The sequence below is a fragment of the Amblyomma maculatum genome, chromosome 2 (genome assembly GCF_055883805.1).
Source record: "Amblyomma maculatum isolate TAMU_Amacu chromosome 2, ASM5588380v1, whole genome shotgun sequence".
Classification (NCBI taxonomy): Eukaryota; Metazoa; Arthropoda; class Arachnida; order Ixodida; family Ixodidae; genus Amblyomma; species Amblyomma maculatum.
The window spans coordinates 176,799,821-176,820,616 of NC_139345.1; the positions used below are offsets into that span (position 1 = coordinate 176,799,821).

At 45.8% G+C, this 20,796-nt stretch overlaps 2 protein-coding genes and 1 pseudogene across 3 annotated transcripts in view; 1 reads left to right on the forward strand and 2 right to left on the reverse strand.

Moving 5' to 3' along the window:
* lt (vacuolar protein sorting-associated protein light) overlaps positions 1 to 18,187 on the reverse strand; it is a 101,239-nt gene extending 83,052 nt beyond the window's left edge. For both annotated transcript variants that reach the window (XM_084595538.1, XM_084595537.1), the window contains exons 1-5: positions 17,777 to 18,187; positions 17,571 to 17,597; positions 9,935 to 10,030; positions 6,317 to 6,400; positions 3,028 to 3,102 (exon numbers count right to left, since the gene is read on the reverse strand). In XM_084595538.1, the coding sequence (XP_084451664.1) occupies positions 3,028 to 3,102; positions 6,317 to 6,400; positions 9,935 to 10,030; positions 17,571 to 17,597; positions 17,777 to 17,800 (306 nt within the window). In that variant the 5' untranslated portion in view covers positions 17,801 to 18,187. The remainder of the gene's footprint in view (positions 1 to 3,027; positions 3,103 to 6,316; positions 6,401 to 9,934; positions 10,031 to 17,570; positions 17,598 to 17,776) is intronic.
* LOC146200501 (uncharacterized) lies at positions 13,888 to 17,236 on the reverse strand (annotated as a pseudogene).
* Positions 18,188 to 18,628: 441 nt separating the features above from the next.
* Positions 18,629 to 20,796, forward strand: part of pdm3 (POU-domain protein pdm3) — a 94,689-nt gene continuing 92,521 nt past the window's right edge. Inside the window, exon 1 of the mRNA XM_084595539.1 lies at positions 18,629 to 19,138. The gene's annotated coding sequence lies outside the window, so the exon portion shown is untranslated. The remainder of the gene's footprint in view (positions 19,139 to 20,796) is intronic.

Consider the following 20,796-nt stretch of genomic DNA (forward strand, 5'->3'; position numbering starts at 1 on the left):
GTAGTGGAGGACTCCGGAAATTTCGACTACCTGGGGTTCTTTAAGGTGCACTGACATCGCACAGCACACGGGCGCCTTGCTTTTCGCCTCCATCGAAAAGTGGCCGCAGAGGCCGGGATTTGATCCCGCGTCCTTGGGAACAGTAGTCGAGCGCCGTAACTACTGTGCCACCCCGGCGGGCCATATTTTTTAGATATGCATGGACTCGAGGGTACTCATTACTAGTGGACATACTTGTATTAGCTGCACTATAGTGGCAATACAAAAACATCGCAGCAAAATGTCACATTTCAAGGCTCTGTACAGTGGAGGAACTTTCCCATAAGAGGTTAGCAAAAATTATTTGCATTTTGTAAGACACAGAGTAACAAAATTTTTCTGCTGCAAGGTAAAGCTGAACACACGCTAAAAAAACTATAGAAAAATAAATGTACAGTGGCAGGGCAAGCTTTCCTTGCAGGGTTGAAACTTGTGCTACATATGCTGTAGTCAACCAAGTAAACAGAAACTTTACAAAGCATTGAAAACAATCTCAATCAATTTTTGTTTCAACTAGAAAAACAGGTTCTCTTGCTGTTTCTGTGCATGTTGCTGTTATTCAAGTAATGATATGCACTTACTGCTGGGAAAATAGTTAACAATTTCCCTGCCACTCAATTCAAGCTTCTGCCATTACAATTAGGCGGGCTTCATGATCCCTGTTTTGAAGGGAATGAGACAGTGCACCTTATTCTCCAATATCAATGCCCATAAAAGCTGTGGAAAAGCATCTCAGTTAACTCGCGAAATCGGTCAGTGATGACAGCCCCCCTTTTTTTTATTTGTTTGCCTCTTTTCGCCCAAAAGCGCTCCAAATCCAGCACAAAATAGGGTTGCTATCATTGAAATGCAGTAATCTTACACACAATTCCATTTGTTCTCACTGTCCCTTTAGATATTCATAAAAGAAAGTAACCACCACTTCACTTACACGACAAAAGCACTTGTATAACTAAAGCAAGCCAACTACATAAACAATTAAAATTTTTGCAAATGTTTACTTCTCACAGTGCCCATTTTACTCTGTAACAATTTCCCTCTTCCTCCCTAATTACCACAAACTTTGTTGACAAAAACTTGTCAGATATATACATTCACGCTGTCCTGTACAAAAAGATACAGTCGAACCCGGTTATATCGAACCCGGATATATCGAATTTTGGTTATATCGAACTCACAAAATATCCCCTTGAAAATCCCATGTAAAAGTATAGGAAAGCAGAGTCATATATCGATTTCAATTTCACCGGTCGTTCGATATATCGAACTCCGCACCACGTACTGGAAAGTGTGCCTTCCCCAAAGGCGATCGCATCCCCCTTGGCCGTTTGCCGCGTGACGTTTTCAAGCCACGCGCGGAAGGAATTGAAGGCGACGGCTGGTCTTTGCAGCACCGCGCCCATTCCCCAAAGGCGCGCGCATCTGCAGTTGTCGTTTCCCGCGAGCCAACACATAATGTTTGCAAGCCATGTGCGTGGGTGTGCCCATTCTTTTGCCAAGCTATCCCTCTCCTTCAGCACGCGCAACGCATGCGCCAAGCCAGCTCAGCCCGTTTTCAAACAGACGTCGGACGCTTTCTCCAGCGTGTGTTGCGAACCCTCTGCATGCGGCGGCGCGGCGGCTGACGTGGCTATGGCGCCTGCAAATGTTAAAAAGCGGCAGCTCTGTTTTTTTTTTTTTTTTTTTTTTTTTTTGCGAGAGTCATTTTTTTTTTTTTTTTTTTATCGTTTAGCTGTACGCGCGGCGTAGCGTAAGATATGGCGGCTGCGGATGTTAAGAAGCGGCAGATTTTTTTTTTTTTTTTTTGCGGGGATGTTTATTTTTTTTTTTATCATTTATCCTTGCATGTATGAATCAGCGAAAGCACGCGGTCAGCTGCTGCGATCATGACGCCCGCCCCAAGCGCGGCGTGATAAATCGAACCAGGCTTGTGCAATCAAGCCATCACAGGCACTCTGCCAAGTTCGCTCCCCACCACCGCAGGAGCTATCAAAAGATAAACGCACCCTGACGTTATCGCTGCGCAGCATCTTGGCACGCTGCCAATGAGCTGTGGATGAGACGACCGAAACGGACTGACGCGAGCCATCGACATGCAAGCGAAAATGCTCGCGATTTCTGCCGCCGCGGCGACACAGAAACTTTGTTTTGAGCTGCCGCGGTGGCTCGAGCGGCGAGAGGGACGCAGTTCCAACGAGTTTGAAAATTTTCGCTCTGTCGCTGCCGCTCGTCGCTGAGATCGCCCAGTCGCTTGCATGTGAGCGAGCTGGCCTTAACGCATTTTTTTTAATTTTTTTTTTCAAATTCTCGGGTGCAAAAGTGGAGGGTGGGTTCATTATGCGAGTGGGTTGATTGCGCGACAAATACGGTATCGTTTTTTCGCATCGTAAGTGCCGTCACAAGCCGATTTTTGTATATCGAATTATCGATATATCGAACTATTTCGCGATCCCCTTCGAGTTCGATATATCCGGGTTCGACTGTATTACAGTGAAATTATAACATTTACGCATTCTCTTCAACTTTTTTAAAAACCTAATGGTTTCACATCTCACTCAAATCCTATGGGACATCATTTTCTTGGGAACTCTTTAGCCTCCTTTACAGCAGCAATGACTGTCACAAAGCACGCTGTGATTTATTAGCTTCGCATGACAGCATCTGGCGAACCAAGCTGACGATGGTAGGGGCTTGGCTAAAATTGCAAACACAGAAATGAAGCTACAAGGGGCAACGCTCTGTTGCTCTGGTCTTGCGATGAGATGGAATGGTGAACATCTTAAAGTTATGGTATTGAAGATGGATGAATAAAGAAGAGAAGGTGAGAGGTGATGGAGATGAAACTTTCTTTGAGAGATGCTGCCAACAGAGACAGTCCAGGACAGCAAGAGGCAAATGACGCCGGTCACGAACAGTGACGAGCAACAAATGAGACAATATCAAGCAGGAAAACAAAAGGCTAGCGGTGGAGTTCCGTGAGGGACGCACCTTTCCATCCCGCGAGCAACTGGCCAGGTGGTCGCCCTGCTCATCGATGCTCAGCTGGAGTACGGTGTCGTTGTGCTGCACCACCAATGAGGTTGCAGTATGAACACGAACCACAGATGAAGGAAGACACACTGATAAAAAAAGAATGGTTAGCTGTCTGATTAGATGCGAAGATCCGCCTTCAGAATGCCGCATGCCCAAAGCTTTCACATACTCAAAACCCAGCCTTGCAGGGCCACCCATGTGCCTTCCTTGGATGATGGTGTTTCATTGTCTCAAAGGCTCTTAGAAGGAACACCAAATGTGATTTTTCTTACTGTGGACCAACTTGTTTAAATTTTTTTTTACCATTCTCATGAACAGCATGAGAAGCAGGAGAGACAGCAATTGCATAATGGCAGATATGAGAAACTAACACAATGCCCAAATCTTTCACTGAACAACTTAATGACCCCACTGCACATGGCTTCAGGACTGCTGCATTAGTTCTGAAACAATGATTATGATGTAAACACAGAAGCACCCATATTTGTTCAGGCATCGACATGAAAGCACTAGTGTGCGCCACAAAGCCATGCGGCTATCTACTGGGCTGCAGTGCCACCTATCAGCATAAAAGGCAACACTATGCTTAAATACAAATAATGCTTACATCAAAAGGTATGCTGGAAATGGCACAAGAGCCAAAAATGAATACATATGCAAGTTTTACAAGAAAGAGCGAGATGCACTTAGAAGTATAGAAGTTCTGTATGTATTACTGCAGGTAGCCATGCATTCCGTATTCACTGGCAATACCAAAATATATTTCCCCAGAATGCTTACTTTATTGCATTTTATTTGACATATTGAGTCAATTTAAAATAGATTTCACTGATGCTAATACAAAGCTTGATTCCGTCAATACAGGGCAAGAGCATTTTATTTTCCTTCTACAACAGACTCTCATTAATTCGATATTCAAGAGGCCAGAGATCTTTCCTTGAATTATCGCAAGTTTGGATTATCAGAAGAACAACATAACATGACCCAAGACTAGATGTGATTTGCTTCAAGGATACGTATGCATACAAATAGTATCTTGGAACTTTTCTTTTACAAACGTAACTAAGAGTATCAGCGTAAAATAAAGTATAAATGGTAAGCATTGTATATTTACATAACCAGAAGTGTCCAACAGGTTAGAAATGGTAATTCACTTGTTTGAAAACAGTGGCGGTTATGGGGCGACTCAGGCTATGAGAGACGCCGTAGTGGAGCAGTCTCCCCCCGGGGTTTTTTATTGTGTACTGACATCTCAAAGCACACGGGCACCTTGCTTTTCGCCTCCATTAAAAAGCAGCCGCCAAAAGCCCTAACCACTGTACCACCCTGGTGGGGTGGTTTAAGAATTGAGTCATACCACATTAACCGCAGCCTGAATCATAGGATGCTTACAAAAAGCTTTTAGAAAAGTTCTTCGTACCACAGTAAATTTAACGAACGAAAAAGATTGCAATTGGTTTGAGTGCTACTTTGACCTTGACATGGCCTCACTCTGGACTATGTCCAAGTATATCACGAGATGCAAGGGCTAAATTTTCAGCGCACGCGACATCCCAAGCCTTTCGCTACGAGTAGGACTGGAGAAAGAAACACTGTTCTAGCTAACTAAAATCGTGATACAGATTAAGTGGCTTAAAAGTATAGCCACCCAACTAAACTATGAAATTCGCTTGAATTAACTTAGAAATCAAATTATCCAAGTTTGCATATTGCGAGTCTAGTGCAGTTTGATAGCACATTTTGGTCATTTCACTGGTGCACAGTGCTAAATCTTGGTCAGTTGTCAGCTCCCTCTCTCCCCCACCACAAAAAAGCATGGTGTGCTGCAGCTATAACCTCTTCACAGCTGCTGCTTTGTTAGTGGTGATGCACCTGTGCCTGTGCGGTTCGAATGACTTCACGCCTGTGCTTGATCGCAAGTATTGTTAGTTACTGCCAGTACATACCTTAAAATTTCACTTTATTTATTTCACACAACACTGCTCGAACACTCTAGACAAGTGTGATCAGCTCTGTACTACATTTGCATACCCGACCAATAAACAACCCATTTTACTGACCATTCTCATGCGTAGCCTTTTCTCTACTATACACATTTTCTGCTGTATGAGATACCCTTCACAATTAGAGGCTTTTCCACTGCGTTAAAGTTGTTTGGTTTGGTTTGTGGGGTATAACGTCCCAAAGCGACTAAGGCTATGGAGACGCCGTAGTGGAGGACTCCGGAAATTTCGACCACCTGGGGTTCTTTAACGTGCACTGACATCGCACAGCACACGGACGCCACTCCGTTTCGCCTCCATAACCTCTTCACAGCTGCTGTGCGGTTCGAATGACTTCACGCCTGTGCTTGATCGCAAGTATTGTTAGTTACTGCCAGTACATACCTTAAAATTTCACTTTACTTATTTCACACAACACTGCTCGAACACTCTAGACAAGTGTGATCAGCTCTGTACTACATTTGCATACCCGACCAATAAACAACCCATTTTACTGACCATTCTCATGCGTAGCCTTTCTCTACTACACATTTTCTGCTGTATGAGATACCCCTCACAATTAGAGGCTTTTCCACTGCGTTAAAGTTGTTTGGTTTGGTTTGTGGGGTTTAACGTCCCAAAGCGACTAAGGCTATGAGAGACGCCGTAGTGGAGGTCTCCGGAAATTTCGACCACCTGGGGTTCTTTAATGTGCACTGACATCGCACAGCACACGGACGCCACTCCGTTTCGCCTCCATCGAAACGCAGCCGCCAAGGTCAGGTTCGAACCCGGGTACTCCGGCACAGTAGTCAGGCGTCTTACTACTGCACCACCCCGGCGGGGCCGTATTAAATAGCTTTAAACATCTTTCTAGCTCTTTGCGACAAGCTTGCATTTCACCTTGGAATGTTCCGCAAAATGAAAAAAGTATATAAGACACACCGTTGTATAAGAGGCACTAGTAAAATTATTGTTAAAAAAAAAAAAGTGCCTTATACACAGGCAAATCATAGTGAGGTTGCTCCAGCATGTATGGTGTGCACCAAACAGTGCCTTACTCGGGGTAAAGACTTTGCAAGATGAAGGCCAGTGTGGTGGGGCAAGTATAAGCTGCTCTTTGCATTGCCTTGCAGACATTCCATGATGCCCAAAAGGGAACATAGTAGATATAAATGAATCTTGTAGGATAGTATAAGATATGCCAACGAATAACACAATTCACTGAGAAGGCACGATTGAATGAGTGGGTGATCGCTCACCAAAGGGTGTGGAATGCTGCGAGAGTCATTGCCCTGGTGGTCCAGGATGTACACCCAGCCTGAATGCATGCCGAGTGCAATGAACTGAAAATGAATACACACATCCCATACTCTTCAGTTACTCCTTGAGTGATATAACCAAGTGACAGACAAAGGAATTTCTGACAGTCACTACATAATGACCAACATACGCAATGCAACGTTAACGAGAAATTGTGCCAACACAGCAATATCAATAGATCTGCTGCCAACCTGCAGATATAACAAAAAAAAAAAAAACTTAGTGAAAGCAAACATATTGATACAGTAATCCTGACTATTATTTTTTATTTACACACATTACATCTTATAAGCCTCACAAGAGGTACAGTGCAAAGTGAGTACAACCCAAAGATTATGCGTAAACTACACTGAAACTAAAAAAAAAACTGTGAAATGATTAAATTCACCTTAAACTCGAAGGTCTGTCCCATTTGCTTAGACCTCTTGCTCTCTTACTGTGACCCTTTGTTGTGCAAAGTGCACACACAAGACCTCCATTTATTCCCACTAAACGAGCTTTCCTTGGTTTGTTTGCGGGGTTTAACGTCCCAAAGCAACTAAGAGACACCATAGTGGAGGACTCCGAAAATTTCAACCACTTGGGGTTCATTAACATGCCCTGGCATCACACAAATCATGGGTTCCCTGCTTTTTGCCTCCCATCGAAAAGTGGCCGCTGCGGCCGAGGTTTGATCCCGCATCCATGGGCACAGAAGTCAAGCGCCCTAACCACTCAACCATCGCAATGGGAGAATGTTCCCTGGTGGAATACGGGTGTTAGTGTGCCCAGCTCATGTCCTGAAAAGCAGAGGTTCGATCCTCCCACCTGACTGACCAAATTTTTTTTTCAAGGGGCAGAGAGATCAAATTATTCTTAGCGCAGTACTGTGTTGGAATTTTGCGCAAGACATTATTAAACATGAATCACCATATGAAATTCGCCTATGCCTAGTAAAAAATTTATAATCAAATTTCTTCTGCCACAGAGTTTCGGTTTTAGGTCGCCAAACAATAATGGCTTGATGTCACAAGTGAGTACCATATTTTCCTGTCTATAAAACTCATTTCTTTTAGAAAGATTTCAGTACATCTTATGCGCGTTTTTCTTTTGTTTTGTGCTAAGTTCCAAGATGAAATGTGGGCATGGCAAAAACAACTTTACTACTTTAAATGCGTTTAAGGGGCTCTTGAGAGGCCAAAAATCATGAAAAAAAGACTGAAAATGAGATTTTGGAAATCACAACCCAACTCCCTACATACCTACTATTTATTCACTCCCTAGGCCATTCATTCCATGTTATAAATTGCAAACAAACCAATAAATCCCATATCGGTTCTTTTTTCTCATTTTCTGAAAACACAAATATGTGATGTTTTCTAGTCTACAATTTGCATCTAGAGTAGATAAAGACTGATATTGCCGTGAACAAAAATGTAGTTCCTGCATTGTATTCCTTATACTTTATACTATAATAGTTAATAATAGTTTCCTGATTAGGATAATTCGAACTTTTCTCCCTGTCCCGTGAAGTTCGATTAACGAGCTTTTACAAGGGTAATTACATATTTCAAATCGGCATAATAAACTGACAGTGCATTTTCACAGCATTTAGCTTAAAAGTGAAGAAGAATGTTCCAAGAGCCCTGTCCCGCCTTAAAAAGCCTTAATGTGGCGTATGAGGTACTCCTCATGAGATGCATGAGATGTATGAAGTACTCCTCAGATGCACTCCTCATGGTATGAGGAGTGCATCTTATACGTTGGAAAATATGAAAAATATGGAAAATAAGTCTGCAGAAACTGCAGCATAATCCCCCTCCGTCCAGTCACTGTTAGTCTGACTTATGAAGCAGCTTAGCATAAGAGTTAGCATGAATAAAGCCAAAGAAACAGTACACATATATCATCATCATCACTCGACATTTGCAAACGGAGACAAAGCCAATAGAATTAATACGAGTATGGTGTCTGGAAGGGAGCCAGACACCATAATATGAGTCCCTAGATCAGCTTTAACGAGGAAGCTGTGGTATTATAGTAATATGTCCGCATTGCCTACGACGACGCAGCTACCTTGGGCGCGGCAATCTTTTGCTCAGGCTTCACAGACACGTACCGTATTTACTTGCATAAGAGACCACCTTCCACTTTTGCCACTGAGAACTTGAAAAAAGAAATAAGAATGTTAGTCGTTAGCACGTCCCTCCATTTCACACCGACGAAGGCCAGTGTATTTCTTGGCAGCGCCCCAGTGTGCCGCGCAGCAAAAACATTCCCGTGAGTCTCTTGGCGTTAGCTCAAGTGGTATAGTGAAGGTAAGGGGGGGCGAACTTGGCAAGTGCCAGCAGCCATGAGCGGAGTGCCTGTAGTGGCTAGCTCGGCGGCTGACCGCATGCTTTCTTTGACGATTTATGGCTGGGATAGACGACTGTCATAAAAAAAAAAAAAAAAAATCATCTTATCCTGCATATTGTACCCTCCCCTCAAACCCACGTCAATTTTTCGTGAGAAAAAAAGGTTGGTTCATTGCGGGAATAAATATGGTATTTCTGGTTAGCGCTTTGTTGTCCCGACTGGCCAGTGACATCATGGCATGATGCGGCCTAAAACTTCCGCATCGCAGGTTTTGTATGCGTGCTTATATGCATACGAATGATAGCGCGGCAGTAAGCCCTTATCATCATTTTGTTTCGCTCGCAGATTCCTGACTACCGGCACAATTGGCACGTAAAAGGGCAAATGTAAAATGCGGTGCGTCTGGGCTGAAGTTTTAGTTCTCATCCGATTGTCAAAGTGGCTGCTGGTACATACATAATGTTTTGTACGCTATTTCAAACTCTCTGCTATTTAGAAACATTTCCAAGGCATTTACTGGAACACTCACTATACGGCTATCCATTTGATATATGTCCTATACTTAACAAATTCCTTCTAGGCTTAATAAAAGCCTGTTCATATTGTTCTTTCTGTCATCCGTGTTTTACTTTCGCACTTTTCGAGCCATGGATCTAAACCAACTTGCCCGACTTTTTGCTTTTCTAAGATTTAATAAGGCCAAAATTGTGGCAAATTTTCTGCAGTATGCTAGCAAGAGTGCATTAAGCTTACATGGACTCTTAGGACATGGACTTAGGAAGTCGGCCTGCACTGACAGGGTACTGCTTTCTTATCACAAAGAGATCCCTCTCATTGAAAACAGAATTTCGATAAGCAAGGACAGGCCAAGAAAAATGAAACTCGCGTGTAGCCATCACTGGCTAATTTCACGAATAGAAAGTGTGCACTGACAGCGGTTTTTTGACAGAGATGCCAGAGGATATTTTGCACCTGCCATGCACTTCAAGATGGTCGCAACCAGCCAATTTTAGCAAGGATATCATAAGGCTGCGAAATAGCATTAATAAACTGAATAGAAGTAAGATTTCAAAATCAAATTTTTCTCAGTGATAAATATTTGGTGGCAGAATAACATTAACATACCCGTAAACGTAAAATTCTTACAGAAAAGAACAATTGCATAAAGGTGTCCTCAGTTTCCCTTGCTGGAACTGAATTCACCTACACAGGGTGATCACCTTGGGATGGACTGCAATGCAGCTTGCTGCGCCTTTGCGCAGTATCTCCGGCATGTCGTTGAGCATGCGCTCGTACCGTAGCTTTGGCTCCATCTCCTGCACAGGAGAAAAGACAGCACCCGCTCATGACACCACATTGCTGTCACCCTGCAACACAATTCTGATTACACCCAAGGTAGCAACTCTGCAGCTTCATGTTGATGTAAACAAAAAGGGCAAGAGGATCATCGAAAACTGACCATTCAAACGGAGAAAATATCCGAAATATTAGCACACCAGCATCTGCAGCCTTTGCATTATTTCGCAGCATAAACTTTTACATGCCCAACTAATACTGTGCCTCATTACAACCAGACACCCCCATACTCCCAGACAACTTTTTCTGACTATGCTGCCAAAGCTACAGAGCCGAAATGCATCAGCTCACTGCACAGCAGAATATAGTCCCTTCATAAATTTCGCAGACTGTGCACTGGAATACTATACCTAATATTATGGAAATATTCACGTTTTTATTACATCACGATTGCACTACAACATAACCCAGCACAACGTTAGTGCTTTTTCTTAAATTTATTTCTAGGCTTTAACTGACATCAAAAAACATTGCAGAAAAAAAAATTAAAACTGTCAGATAAGCAGACAGACGATCGTGGTATCCTGACAAACTATGACCCGCCATCAGATATATATATATATATATATATATATATATATACAGCCAGAACGGTCACATGACCTCCGTGAGAGCTGGGTGAGGGAAAGGAAAGGCAAAGGACGGGCGCGCACTGTGCGTCTCAGGATGACGCCACATCTTCCTCTGTTTACAAGCACTGTGTGTGTCCACAAGGAAGGAAAAAGTACTTTTCAATTTACTCATCAAAGCCGAGTCTTTTCGGCGGTCGTACGACGCGCCCGTATCGCATTGTTATTTGCATTGGGCTTGAAGATGTCTCTTCGGGTACATTCTCTTCGTTGTTGGACAACTGCTTTGCCACGATGGTCTTGTCAGGCGAATTCGAACAGTTTGTTTCACACCCTTGTCGGTTGTTTCCGTAGGCTGACTGGCTTGCTTCACCCTGGTCGTTCGGTGAGGGCCCGGTTTCTTCTCCCTTTGGGAGGAGGAACAGATGACGTCTGTTTTGACGTAGGGCTCCCCCTTGACTCTGGATCCAGTAAGACCTGGGTGTCGAGGCAGGACGAAGGACTGTGCCTCCGGCACATCTGTCTCGCAGCCACACATGGTCCCCTGCGGACAACCTGGGAAGAGGTTTAGCAGCATGATGTCTGTCAAAATACAGCTTCTGCTTATGCCTGTATTTTTCATCTTGCTTTTTCCAAGTGGCGCTTAATACTCAAGGTTTTAGTGCAGCTGGTATGTATGGTACTCTTGATCGTAAGCGACAACTCATGAGCAGTTGAGCTGGACTGTAGCCGGTTGGGCCCGGTGAATTTCTATAGTTCAGCAGGGCAATGTAGGGTTCCTGCGCCTTCTTAAGGAGCTTTTTGAGTGTCCCCACCATGCACTCAACTTCCCCGTTAGCCTGTGGGTAACGACGACTCGTTGCGACATGTTTGAAGCCATAATGTCTTGAAAAATTAATGAAAGCAAGTGATACGAACTGTGGTCCATTGTCTGATATCACCGTTTTCGGGATCCCATGCCTGGCGAATATGCTTTTCAGAAGGTGTTGCATGACCATCTCCGACGATGTTCCTCGATACAGCAGGGCCAACTCAGGATACCTGGAGTGATAATCGACAACGACAAGATAGACAGCTCCTTTCATCTCGAATAAATCAACTGCAATTTTTTCCCATGAGAGCTCTGCTGTTTCAGAGGGCATCATTGGTTCACAAAATTGTGTGCTCTCTTGCGTGCACATTTGGCAGTTTGCTACAGTTCTTGCAATTTCTTGGCTGATTCCTGGCCTCCAGAACGACTCCTTTGCGATGCGCGGCAGAGGACGATGCCTTGATGTCCTCCGTGGACTTTTTGCAGCATTTCTTCCTGCAGCGCTCGTGGAATCCCTAGTCTGAAATCCTTCAGAAGTAGATGTTTGCAAACCGTGATGTTGCCACGATGTGCCCAAAACTGTTTTAGAAGTGGCAGTACCCGGTGTTTTGCAGGCTAAGCCCGCGTGCACGCTTCGAGCAACAATGCGCACTCTGGGTCCGTTGCCTATTCTGAGCGTATGCGGTCAAGCGTGCCATCTGAAAGTGCAAATCGAACGACTCCGTCCACATGAGCTGAGACGTTCGCTTCGGACAGTTCTCCCTCTGGCGCGCGAAAGAGTGTCCGCCGTAGCAATGGTTTTTCCCGGGACATGCGTAAGTGTAAACGAGTACCGCATAAGACGAATCTCGAACCTTTGAATTCTCGGTGGAAGAGAGTCGAGAGGATCACGAACTAGTAGCAGAACCAGAGGCTTATGATCAGTTTCAAACAAAAACTTGAGACCTCGCAGAAATTCGTCGAAGCGTTCTGCTGCCCACGTCAAAGCCAACGCTTCCTTCTCCATCTGCGAGTATCTCTGTTCGGTTTTCGTGAGTGATCTGGAGGCATATGCTACAGGCCTTCTTTCGCCTGATGACTGGTCCTGGAGTAGAACTCCTCCAAGCCCTTGCGAAGACGCGTCTGCTGACACGATTGCCGGGTAACCGGGGTTGTACCATGCCAGGCACCTGTTCGAGCTCAGAGCTGCCTTGATTTTCTCAAAGGCTTCCTCCTGTTGTGTTCCCCAAGACCAGTTGCTGTCTTTGTTGAGGAGGCTGCGCAGAGGCGCTGATAGCGACGCAGCGTCGGGAAGGTACCTTGCGAGGTGGTTCATCATGCCCAATAATGAACGAACTTCCGCGACATTTTCAGGTTGGAGCAACTCTTTGATGGCTCTTTCTTTCTCGGGGTCTGGACACACACCACTGGTGTCAAAAATAATGCCCAGGAATTTTGCCTGCTCGACAGAGAAACAAACTTTTTCTTTGAGGGCCACGCCTGTCTTTTGCAGTCGGTCAAGCACGTTCCGTAGGTGGTTGTCGTGCTCCACCTTGTTCTTGCCATACACCAGAATGCCATCCATATAGTTCAGCACACTGTCTAGACCTTCCAAGACTTGCGAGAACTTCCTTTAAAAATTTCTGGTGCTGATGTGATTCTGAACGGTAGTCTGCAGTAGCAGTACCGCCCAAGCGGCGAAATAAAAGTGGTTAGCTTTTGACACTCCTTGGAAAGGTGTACTTGGTAGAAACCGGAATTGGCGTCCAGTTTAGAGAAGACCTTGGCTTCCTGAAAGCTACCCATGACTTGCTCTACTGTTGGCAGCTGAAGGCGCTCCCTTCTTACAAACTGGTTCAGTTCCGTGAAGTCTACACATATTATAACCGCTCCAGACGGCTTCACCACGGGAACAATAGGCGTGCACCATTCTGTCGGCTCTTCGACCTTCTATCATTCCTTCTCGCTCTAGTCTGTCGAGCTCTTCCTTGACCTTTTCTTTCATGGGTATAGGAATCCGTCGTGGTGTAGACAGAGCATACGGGACTGCATTCGGCATGCGGCGTATTGTATGTTCCCCAGCTATGGAGCCTGTCCCTAGGAACACTTTGGAATATTTGCGTACCATGTCATCTGCAGTCGACAACTCATCCAGAAAATGCACGATTCCTAGAGCTTTGATAGCTGGCAGTCCCAACAGGGGCGTGTGCAAGTTGTGCACGACATAAATAGTTTGGTGTGAATGGCTGTCTTTCCAACCAATTTCAGCGACAAACTTTTCGATTGTATGGATGCTTGCATTGCTTGGGCCGATAAGATTGCCCGCTTAGACCAAGGAACGCGGAAGGAAAGGAACATTTTCATCTTATGTCACTTCCGCTCCAGTATCCACTTTCATGGAAACCTCGTAGTCATTTATCAGCATCTTGACGAAGTATGCAGAAGCGCTTTTCTGTGACTACTCAACCGTGCCGAGATATTTCTTATTGGGTTAGGAAACGCCGTCGAGATTCCCGTCTGCTTGCTTCTTTTTTTGGCATGCTTTTTCAAAGTGGCCTAACTTTCGACAGAACCTACACCTTTCTTGTTGCGCTGGGCAACTGCTTCTCGGATGAGATGGTCCAGGGCAGAAACTAGAGCTGTTTTGGCGGTTAGCAGCCTTCTGTCTGCGTGTAAACGTGTTTCTACATGCCATTTTCTTAGACTTTACAGCAGCGACGCAAGCGTCTGGGATCGCACTGTCGTCCCCCTTTAGCTCAGCTTGCTGTTTCTTCACCATTTCACTCGTACGCGCTTTTGCCAAAGCAATGTTCAGCGTGAGATTCAGATCCATCTGCAGTTCTTCCGATAACGCATGGTCCCGTAGACAGACTATGAACAGGTCTCTAATTAGGCGCTCCTTCATCTCCTTAAACTCGCATCTGTCTGCTAACCTGTTAAGCTCGGTTGCGAACTCGTCTACTGTTTCGCCCAGCTGCTGGCTGCGTTGATTAAAGTGAGCACTCTCGTAGACTGTATTCTTGGTGTAGATGAAGTAGCTATGAAGCTTCGACTTTATGAAGCTGAGGTCCTTCATTTCTTCGTCTGAGATGCTTAACGATAGAAGAATCTCCCGCGATTTTCTGCCTATTGTATAGAGAATAGTCTTTACTTGAACTTCGTCTGGATTCTCGTATAGTCCGGACGTGAACCTGTAGTCATCAAATTCATCCATCCAGGCAGGCCAGTCCGCGGCGTTATGGAAGTCAAAAGGCCTCGGTGGCTTGATTCCCACCACTCTGAAGCGTTGCTTGTCGCTTGCCTTCGGAACACTTTGATGCAGTTGCTGGAACGCTTGGATGCAGTTGCTGATCGGTCGCCGGTTGATGGGGCTGCAGCGGTGCTACATCGGGGTCGGCTTTGATCCCACTTCTGACACCACGTCAGATAAGCAGACAGACGCTCGTGGTATCCTGACCAAGAATGACCCTCTTTAATGATTAGCCATCAAATATATATATACAGCCAGAATGATCCCATGACTTCAGTGAAGAGCTGGATGAGGGAAAGGAAATGCAAAAGACAGGCGCGCACAGTGCGTCTCAGGATGATCAAAGCTGACCCCGATGTGTCGAACCCATACTCCTAGGAGTATGGGTTCGACACATTGATTTGAAAATGCACTACACTAACGTTGTACTGATTTTTGCCTGTAGTAGAGCGTTACTGTAGTGCATTTTCAAATTAGTACACTATGAGGTGCAAATGGGATGGCTGCGCCATCTGTCGGCAATCTCACAAAGTGTATGTCGACTGCTTCTACTGCGTCTACTCACCAGTGCTGCGTACTTTGCAATACGCTTGTTTCGGTAATGTATGTGGTGTGTGATACTCATTAACCGCGAATTTACGTTCACTTCGGCCTTAAGTAGTGTAAAAAAAAAAAAAAAAAAAAGATTTTTCTGTTGTTAGCCGATCTAAAACTATTATTTCAAGTAAAGACTTAATTGAAGCCCAAACCATAACTGAGGCCAGATATGCTAGAACGACTTGATGTAGTAACATCATAACGAAAACTCTGCCGCCCCCCCCCCCCCCCCACCCCAGCCTTGGCTGCACAGCCAGAAAACGTCCGGGTGTACACTTTCTGTATACTGTTACGTGAAGGTTTGATGTAATTACGGGATATTTACAAGACAGACAGAACCAGCATGGCAGCGAGCCACACTGAGGAACAGCTCCTCTTTTCGGTCTAAACCTGCCTCGTGCACGAGGTCCAGGAGCAAACATCCAGCAATGCAAGCACCATTCCAGCGTTAGGCTGACAAAGGAGGACTGATTGGTATGGCTTTAGCCGGACAACATGGACAATGTCAGTGGTGGGATGAGTGAACAAGGACACAAGAAGAGCAAGTTCATCAGTGAACTGTTATTTCCAGGTACGTTGGAGGCCATGCAAGAAGTGCTACAAAAGGAACTGGCCTTAGCAGCACACTATGCATTTTGCATGAGTGCTTTATTCTGAAAATTTTGACTTTGAGCATTATGCTCTAATCGCTAATAAAGCATGCAAATTGACACAACCTCAAAGACCAGGAAGAAACAGTGCAGTTTATCTGAGAGCAACATTGCAAACTTTCGGTAAATTTCGGCAACAGCATTACCATGTTACAAGCACAGACTGGACAAAAAGAAGCAGTTCTCACATGAATGTGGTTTTTTCTTACAGACCTTTTTTCTAGACTGCTTGCACACATTATGGAGCCTTAAGCATTTCATTGCAGGTTGCAGAACCAAATCACGCATTTGCATACTGGGCCTTAAAAGGAAACTCGAACGAGGTGACACACATACTTCGTCCCTCGCCGTGTGTCTCCAGCTGTGCTGCATGCTTCGTGAAGATGCACATGTTTCGTAATGAAAGGATTACTCTGCCATATCAAAAAAAAAAAAAAAAACCTGCTGTTTTCTCACCTACAGTGGATAGAAACGCCAAGAGGGCAGTAGTGCTGATAGGTTTGGTTTACGGGGCTTAAAGTCCCAAAGTGACTCAGGTTATGAAAGACGCTGTAGTGGAGGGCTCCGACCCCCTGGGGTTCTTTAACTGCACCGACATCACACAGCACACGGGCGCCTTGCTCTTTGCCTCCATCGAGAAGCGGCAACTGCAGCGGTATCGAATCCCAGTCACTGTGGCCGGGATTCAATCCTGCATCCTTGGCCACAGTAGTCAAGTGCCCTAACCACTGCACCACCACAGCGGTGCAGTAGTGCTGATAGATATGATAAATAGGACACTGGGTTTCATAATTTCAAAACAAAATAGAGCAAAAAAAAAAGAACTTTGAAAACAGAGACGCCCAAAGAATGAATTGGGTTGGATACAAGATATACTACAAACAATGCGGAACAAACACCCCGACAAAAAGTGCACAGAACAGTCAAGCTTGCCACACATCACTACTTTGTCACTCAAGTGAATAGGTGAAGAGCTCATTAAATGGTCCCTCTAGTGAGCAATACCTGCAGAGTCAGTGATCTCTCTCATGCCCTGATCAAGGCCGAGAGAATGCAAATCAGAAGCAGATTAAACAAAGGTTGCTTCTACACATGCCCACACAAGACCAGACCGCGATAGCCAGAATCACGAACGTGTGCACTAAATGTGTGCTAAATGTAGCATTAGGACAAAGTCAAATATGACCAAATGTCCTTTTTTGGCACAAGTGAAATTTACTGTGTAAGTCATGTTTTTGTCACAATCAATATACTTACCTAATTCCAGATTTTTCACGAAATGTGGAATTGTCGTTTATGAGAACAAACATGATGAGTCTTGATGAGATGAGGGCAATAATTTGTGAAGAAATTTGCATGCCGAGGTTAAGGGCAGGCCCATAAAACTAAAAAAAAAAAGAATAACTAGCATAAAAAGAAACTGGCTCAATAGACTGTTGCTGATCTGGAAATAGTCTTGTTTCTTTTCTCTGGCGTTAAAAAAGCGCATTTCCAATAGCGAAGAAGGAGATAGTAATACAGAATGCATGGGACATATGTAAATGATCGGCTCGACTCAGATCAGCTGAAGTAACGCGAAAGGATCGCTTGAGCGCAAGCAGCACCAGTTAGTCAAGGGTGAAATCAAGATCAAGGTTTACTTACCTCTTCCTCATCTGACAGCTCCTGGTCCTGTCAAAAGAGAGAACACCATCAAGATAGATTAGCAAAATGGACTACAGAAAGATGAAAATACTTGTAAACTTCAATTAAGGCGGCACGCCCCCGCGATCAGTGTAGCGCAGTCAGCACCCAGTCACAAATTCGCCAAGATTTTGTACCGCGTGCGCGGTAGGACGCGTGACACTTACTTGTTCCGCATTTTCAGATTCCATAATTGCACCTCCGGCGGCACTTCGATCTTCTTTTTAAACCTTAAGGAAACACCACGATCGGCGGCGGTGAATTGGTGGCTGTCATGGCACTTTCGATACACACAAACGGCGCTTTCAGTTGTCTCTCAGTGAAGTGTCGTTGTGCTACTGCCGGCTAGTACCACGGTGGCCGCGAAAACAGCTGATGTCAAACTCTGCAGCTCCGATAGCTGCAACTGGGTGCGATGTCGCGATGTCACGCTTGTTTCGCGAGCACGGCAACAGCTGTGAAGCAAATCCGAGCGTGATCCAAGACCACGTGACCCCCAGTCGGCTACTATCAGCCTCGTTATTGACTACAATCCACTAGAGCGGGATGCTAATAAAATGTTCGTGGAAGTTCATTGTTCATTCTTGCATCGTAATTATCGCTCACTAATGCTACGCATTTTTGAAGACAGCAGGCCAACTGCAGAAAAATTTCTTGGCGTTATCTGCAATTATTAGAAGGTTACTGTTTTGTTTGCTTTTGTTTGGAATAAGAAGCATATGATAATCGACAGGACAGTTGTCCAAGTTGGCTTTGTCCTGATGAGAATGAGCGCATTATGACGACAAAGTGTCGCTCATCCGTGCTGCACCGAGACAGACCCAATGCATACATTTGGTCCGATCAACCGAGCTTCGTATTTTGCGACAGCATTCTCTCTTTTAAGCTTTGAGATCGCCAAATCTCATCCTAAACGCAGAACTCTTTGCAGTCGCGCGCGCGCGCGCGTGATCGACGTGAAGGGGCCGTATACTAATTAGAATATATTATTAATTACGCGTCTGCAATTACGCGTCCGTCGAAGAGTCGCGCGCGCTCGAAAAATAAACGTGAGGGCCGATGACGCTGCTGTCTGCGCCCGTGCGGGCATGAAGAAGACGCGCCGAGCTCCTTCCCTCCTGCTGCGACCGCCTGCGCGACTGCTCGGTGGAGCCGCGCGTAGAGGCATCGCCGACCATCGCACAACAATGTCGCGCGAGAGGCCGGCCTGACGCTGGGCGTCTCCGGTCGAGTAGTGGCCGCATTTTCTCGGTGCATCACATCGTGACTGTGCCGTGTGAAATCTTTGCGCTCTTCGGCAGTGGCAGTGACTTCGAAGCGGTGACGACGGCGGCGGAGAAAGTGATAGCAGTGGCGGGCCCCCGTTTATTATCATAATTTATAAGTTGCACCGGGGGCTGGCAGCGCGCGCCGTAGCAGAGCTCTACTGGGCGGCCGGAGCCGTTGACGGAGGGACAGCGCCGCCACCGCAGGCGCCCGCGGGGGCGCAATTTGCGGTGGCAGCTCATCAGCGGCAATTAGCATCCGAGGTGAGTCGAAGCCGTCCGCAGCGCGGGCAGGCCACATTTGGCATGGCGAGATGCGGCGCGCGCGCGCGCGCAGTCGCGAACGCTGACAGTTATCATAATTTATCGCTGGGCGCTCCGCGCTTCGTGCTCGATCGCCGAAGAGCGTGGGCGCGTGGGCCCCAGCGCGTGCGCATGATGTGACGCTTCCGGCTGGCCGGAAGAGAAAGGCACGGGATCTGCCGATGCTTCCTTGTTGATGGCGGCAGCATGCAATTAGCGCGACCGCATCATCTCGGTTGCGGGAGCGCGCTATTTGCATAATTTATCTTACAGCATGCGGAGATTGCGCGCATTGTTTGTCAGGCACGTGCAGCAATGTTTGCCTGAGCGCGTGGCGCGCGAGCCCGGCGATGCTCCTCGAGTGAGTGCGGCGGCTGGGCGTCTTTGTCCGGCTGCGTCAGAGTCGCCGTGTGGCCTAGTGAGCGCCTCTGCCGGAACGAACGGCGGTTCTGCGTTCGCTCTCGCGGAGAGATCGCACGGGCCACTTTCGCTCACACCACTTTCTTGAGCCGTTGGTCGTAGCCACAGCTGCGCCTGGCTGTGCTCACGCAATGCCCGCTGATATGTCGGTTACCATTGCTGTTGAGCACACAACTGGTTTCATGCCGAAGTGGGTCGAAAGAATGCAATTGAAAACATTCCGGGCATCGGCTGTCCTAGCCTGATGTCGTGATGTCCGCTCCTTAGTGAAACACTGCTTTGTGTACTAATTTATCGAATCGAGCATGAGGCACCCTTGCAAGGAGTGCGCTTACTACGCATATGTTCAACAGTTGTCGGACAGGTATCGTTTGTACAGCCGCGTGTTCACGTTATTGCTTGATGTGCTACGACTGTGGTCGCAGCATCGTGCGCGTACAAGGGTATTATTGCAACTATCTCGTGGTGGTAGGAGAGCGCCCAGAAATAGAGCCACAAGCCTTCTAGAACACTAGTAGTGCAGCTGTAACGGAACATTCGGACAGTACATGCCTAATCGCAGGAAGTGCGGCGCATATCTCGGCGCTACGTCGCCACTCCCGCGCGTTTTTAAACGAGGTATGTTTTGAAACAGTTTGACAGCTCGAGGTGAAGGCGCGAGCTCAACCTTTAATGAATCGGATTGAAATCGCTCAGAGTACCTCGCTGGGAAAAGAACTTATCGCGATACTAAGTAATATAGTGAGTAATGATAGTCTGTTGCTTGTTAAGAAAAGAGAGGGGCAGTATCTGTCTCATTATTAGTGATTACCTGCACACATAGATGCAGAGCTGCACGTGTTCTGATTTTGCTTACCTGCTCAGATCTAGTGACTGGTCTGCGCTCACCTCATCAAAAATGCAGTTTACATCATGGTGTTGTGATTTACAAATTCCTTTCAAACACAGATCATGATTTCTCATGTAGATTCAAATGCTTAGTGCAAATTATTGGAATGTGCAGATTGTAGGAATGCTAATGTCACTGGAGCTAATGGCCTTGTCCAGTTACCAATAGGTCCTACCTTATTATTCTGACGTTAACAAAGTGCATGCTGTTGTGGCCCTCTCTATACAGTTTAGTAAACATTATAATGTTTACTAAACTAAACTACTATATTTAGCTATGCTAATTTGCACCTTACTGTAATATGCTATGG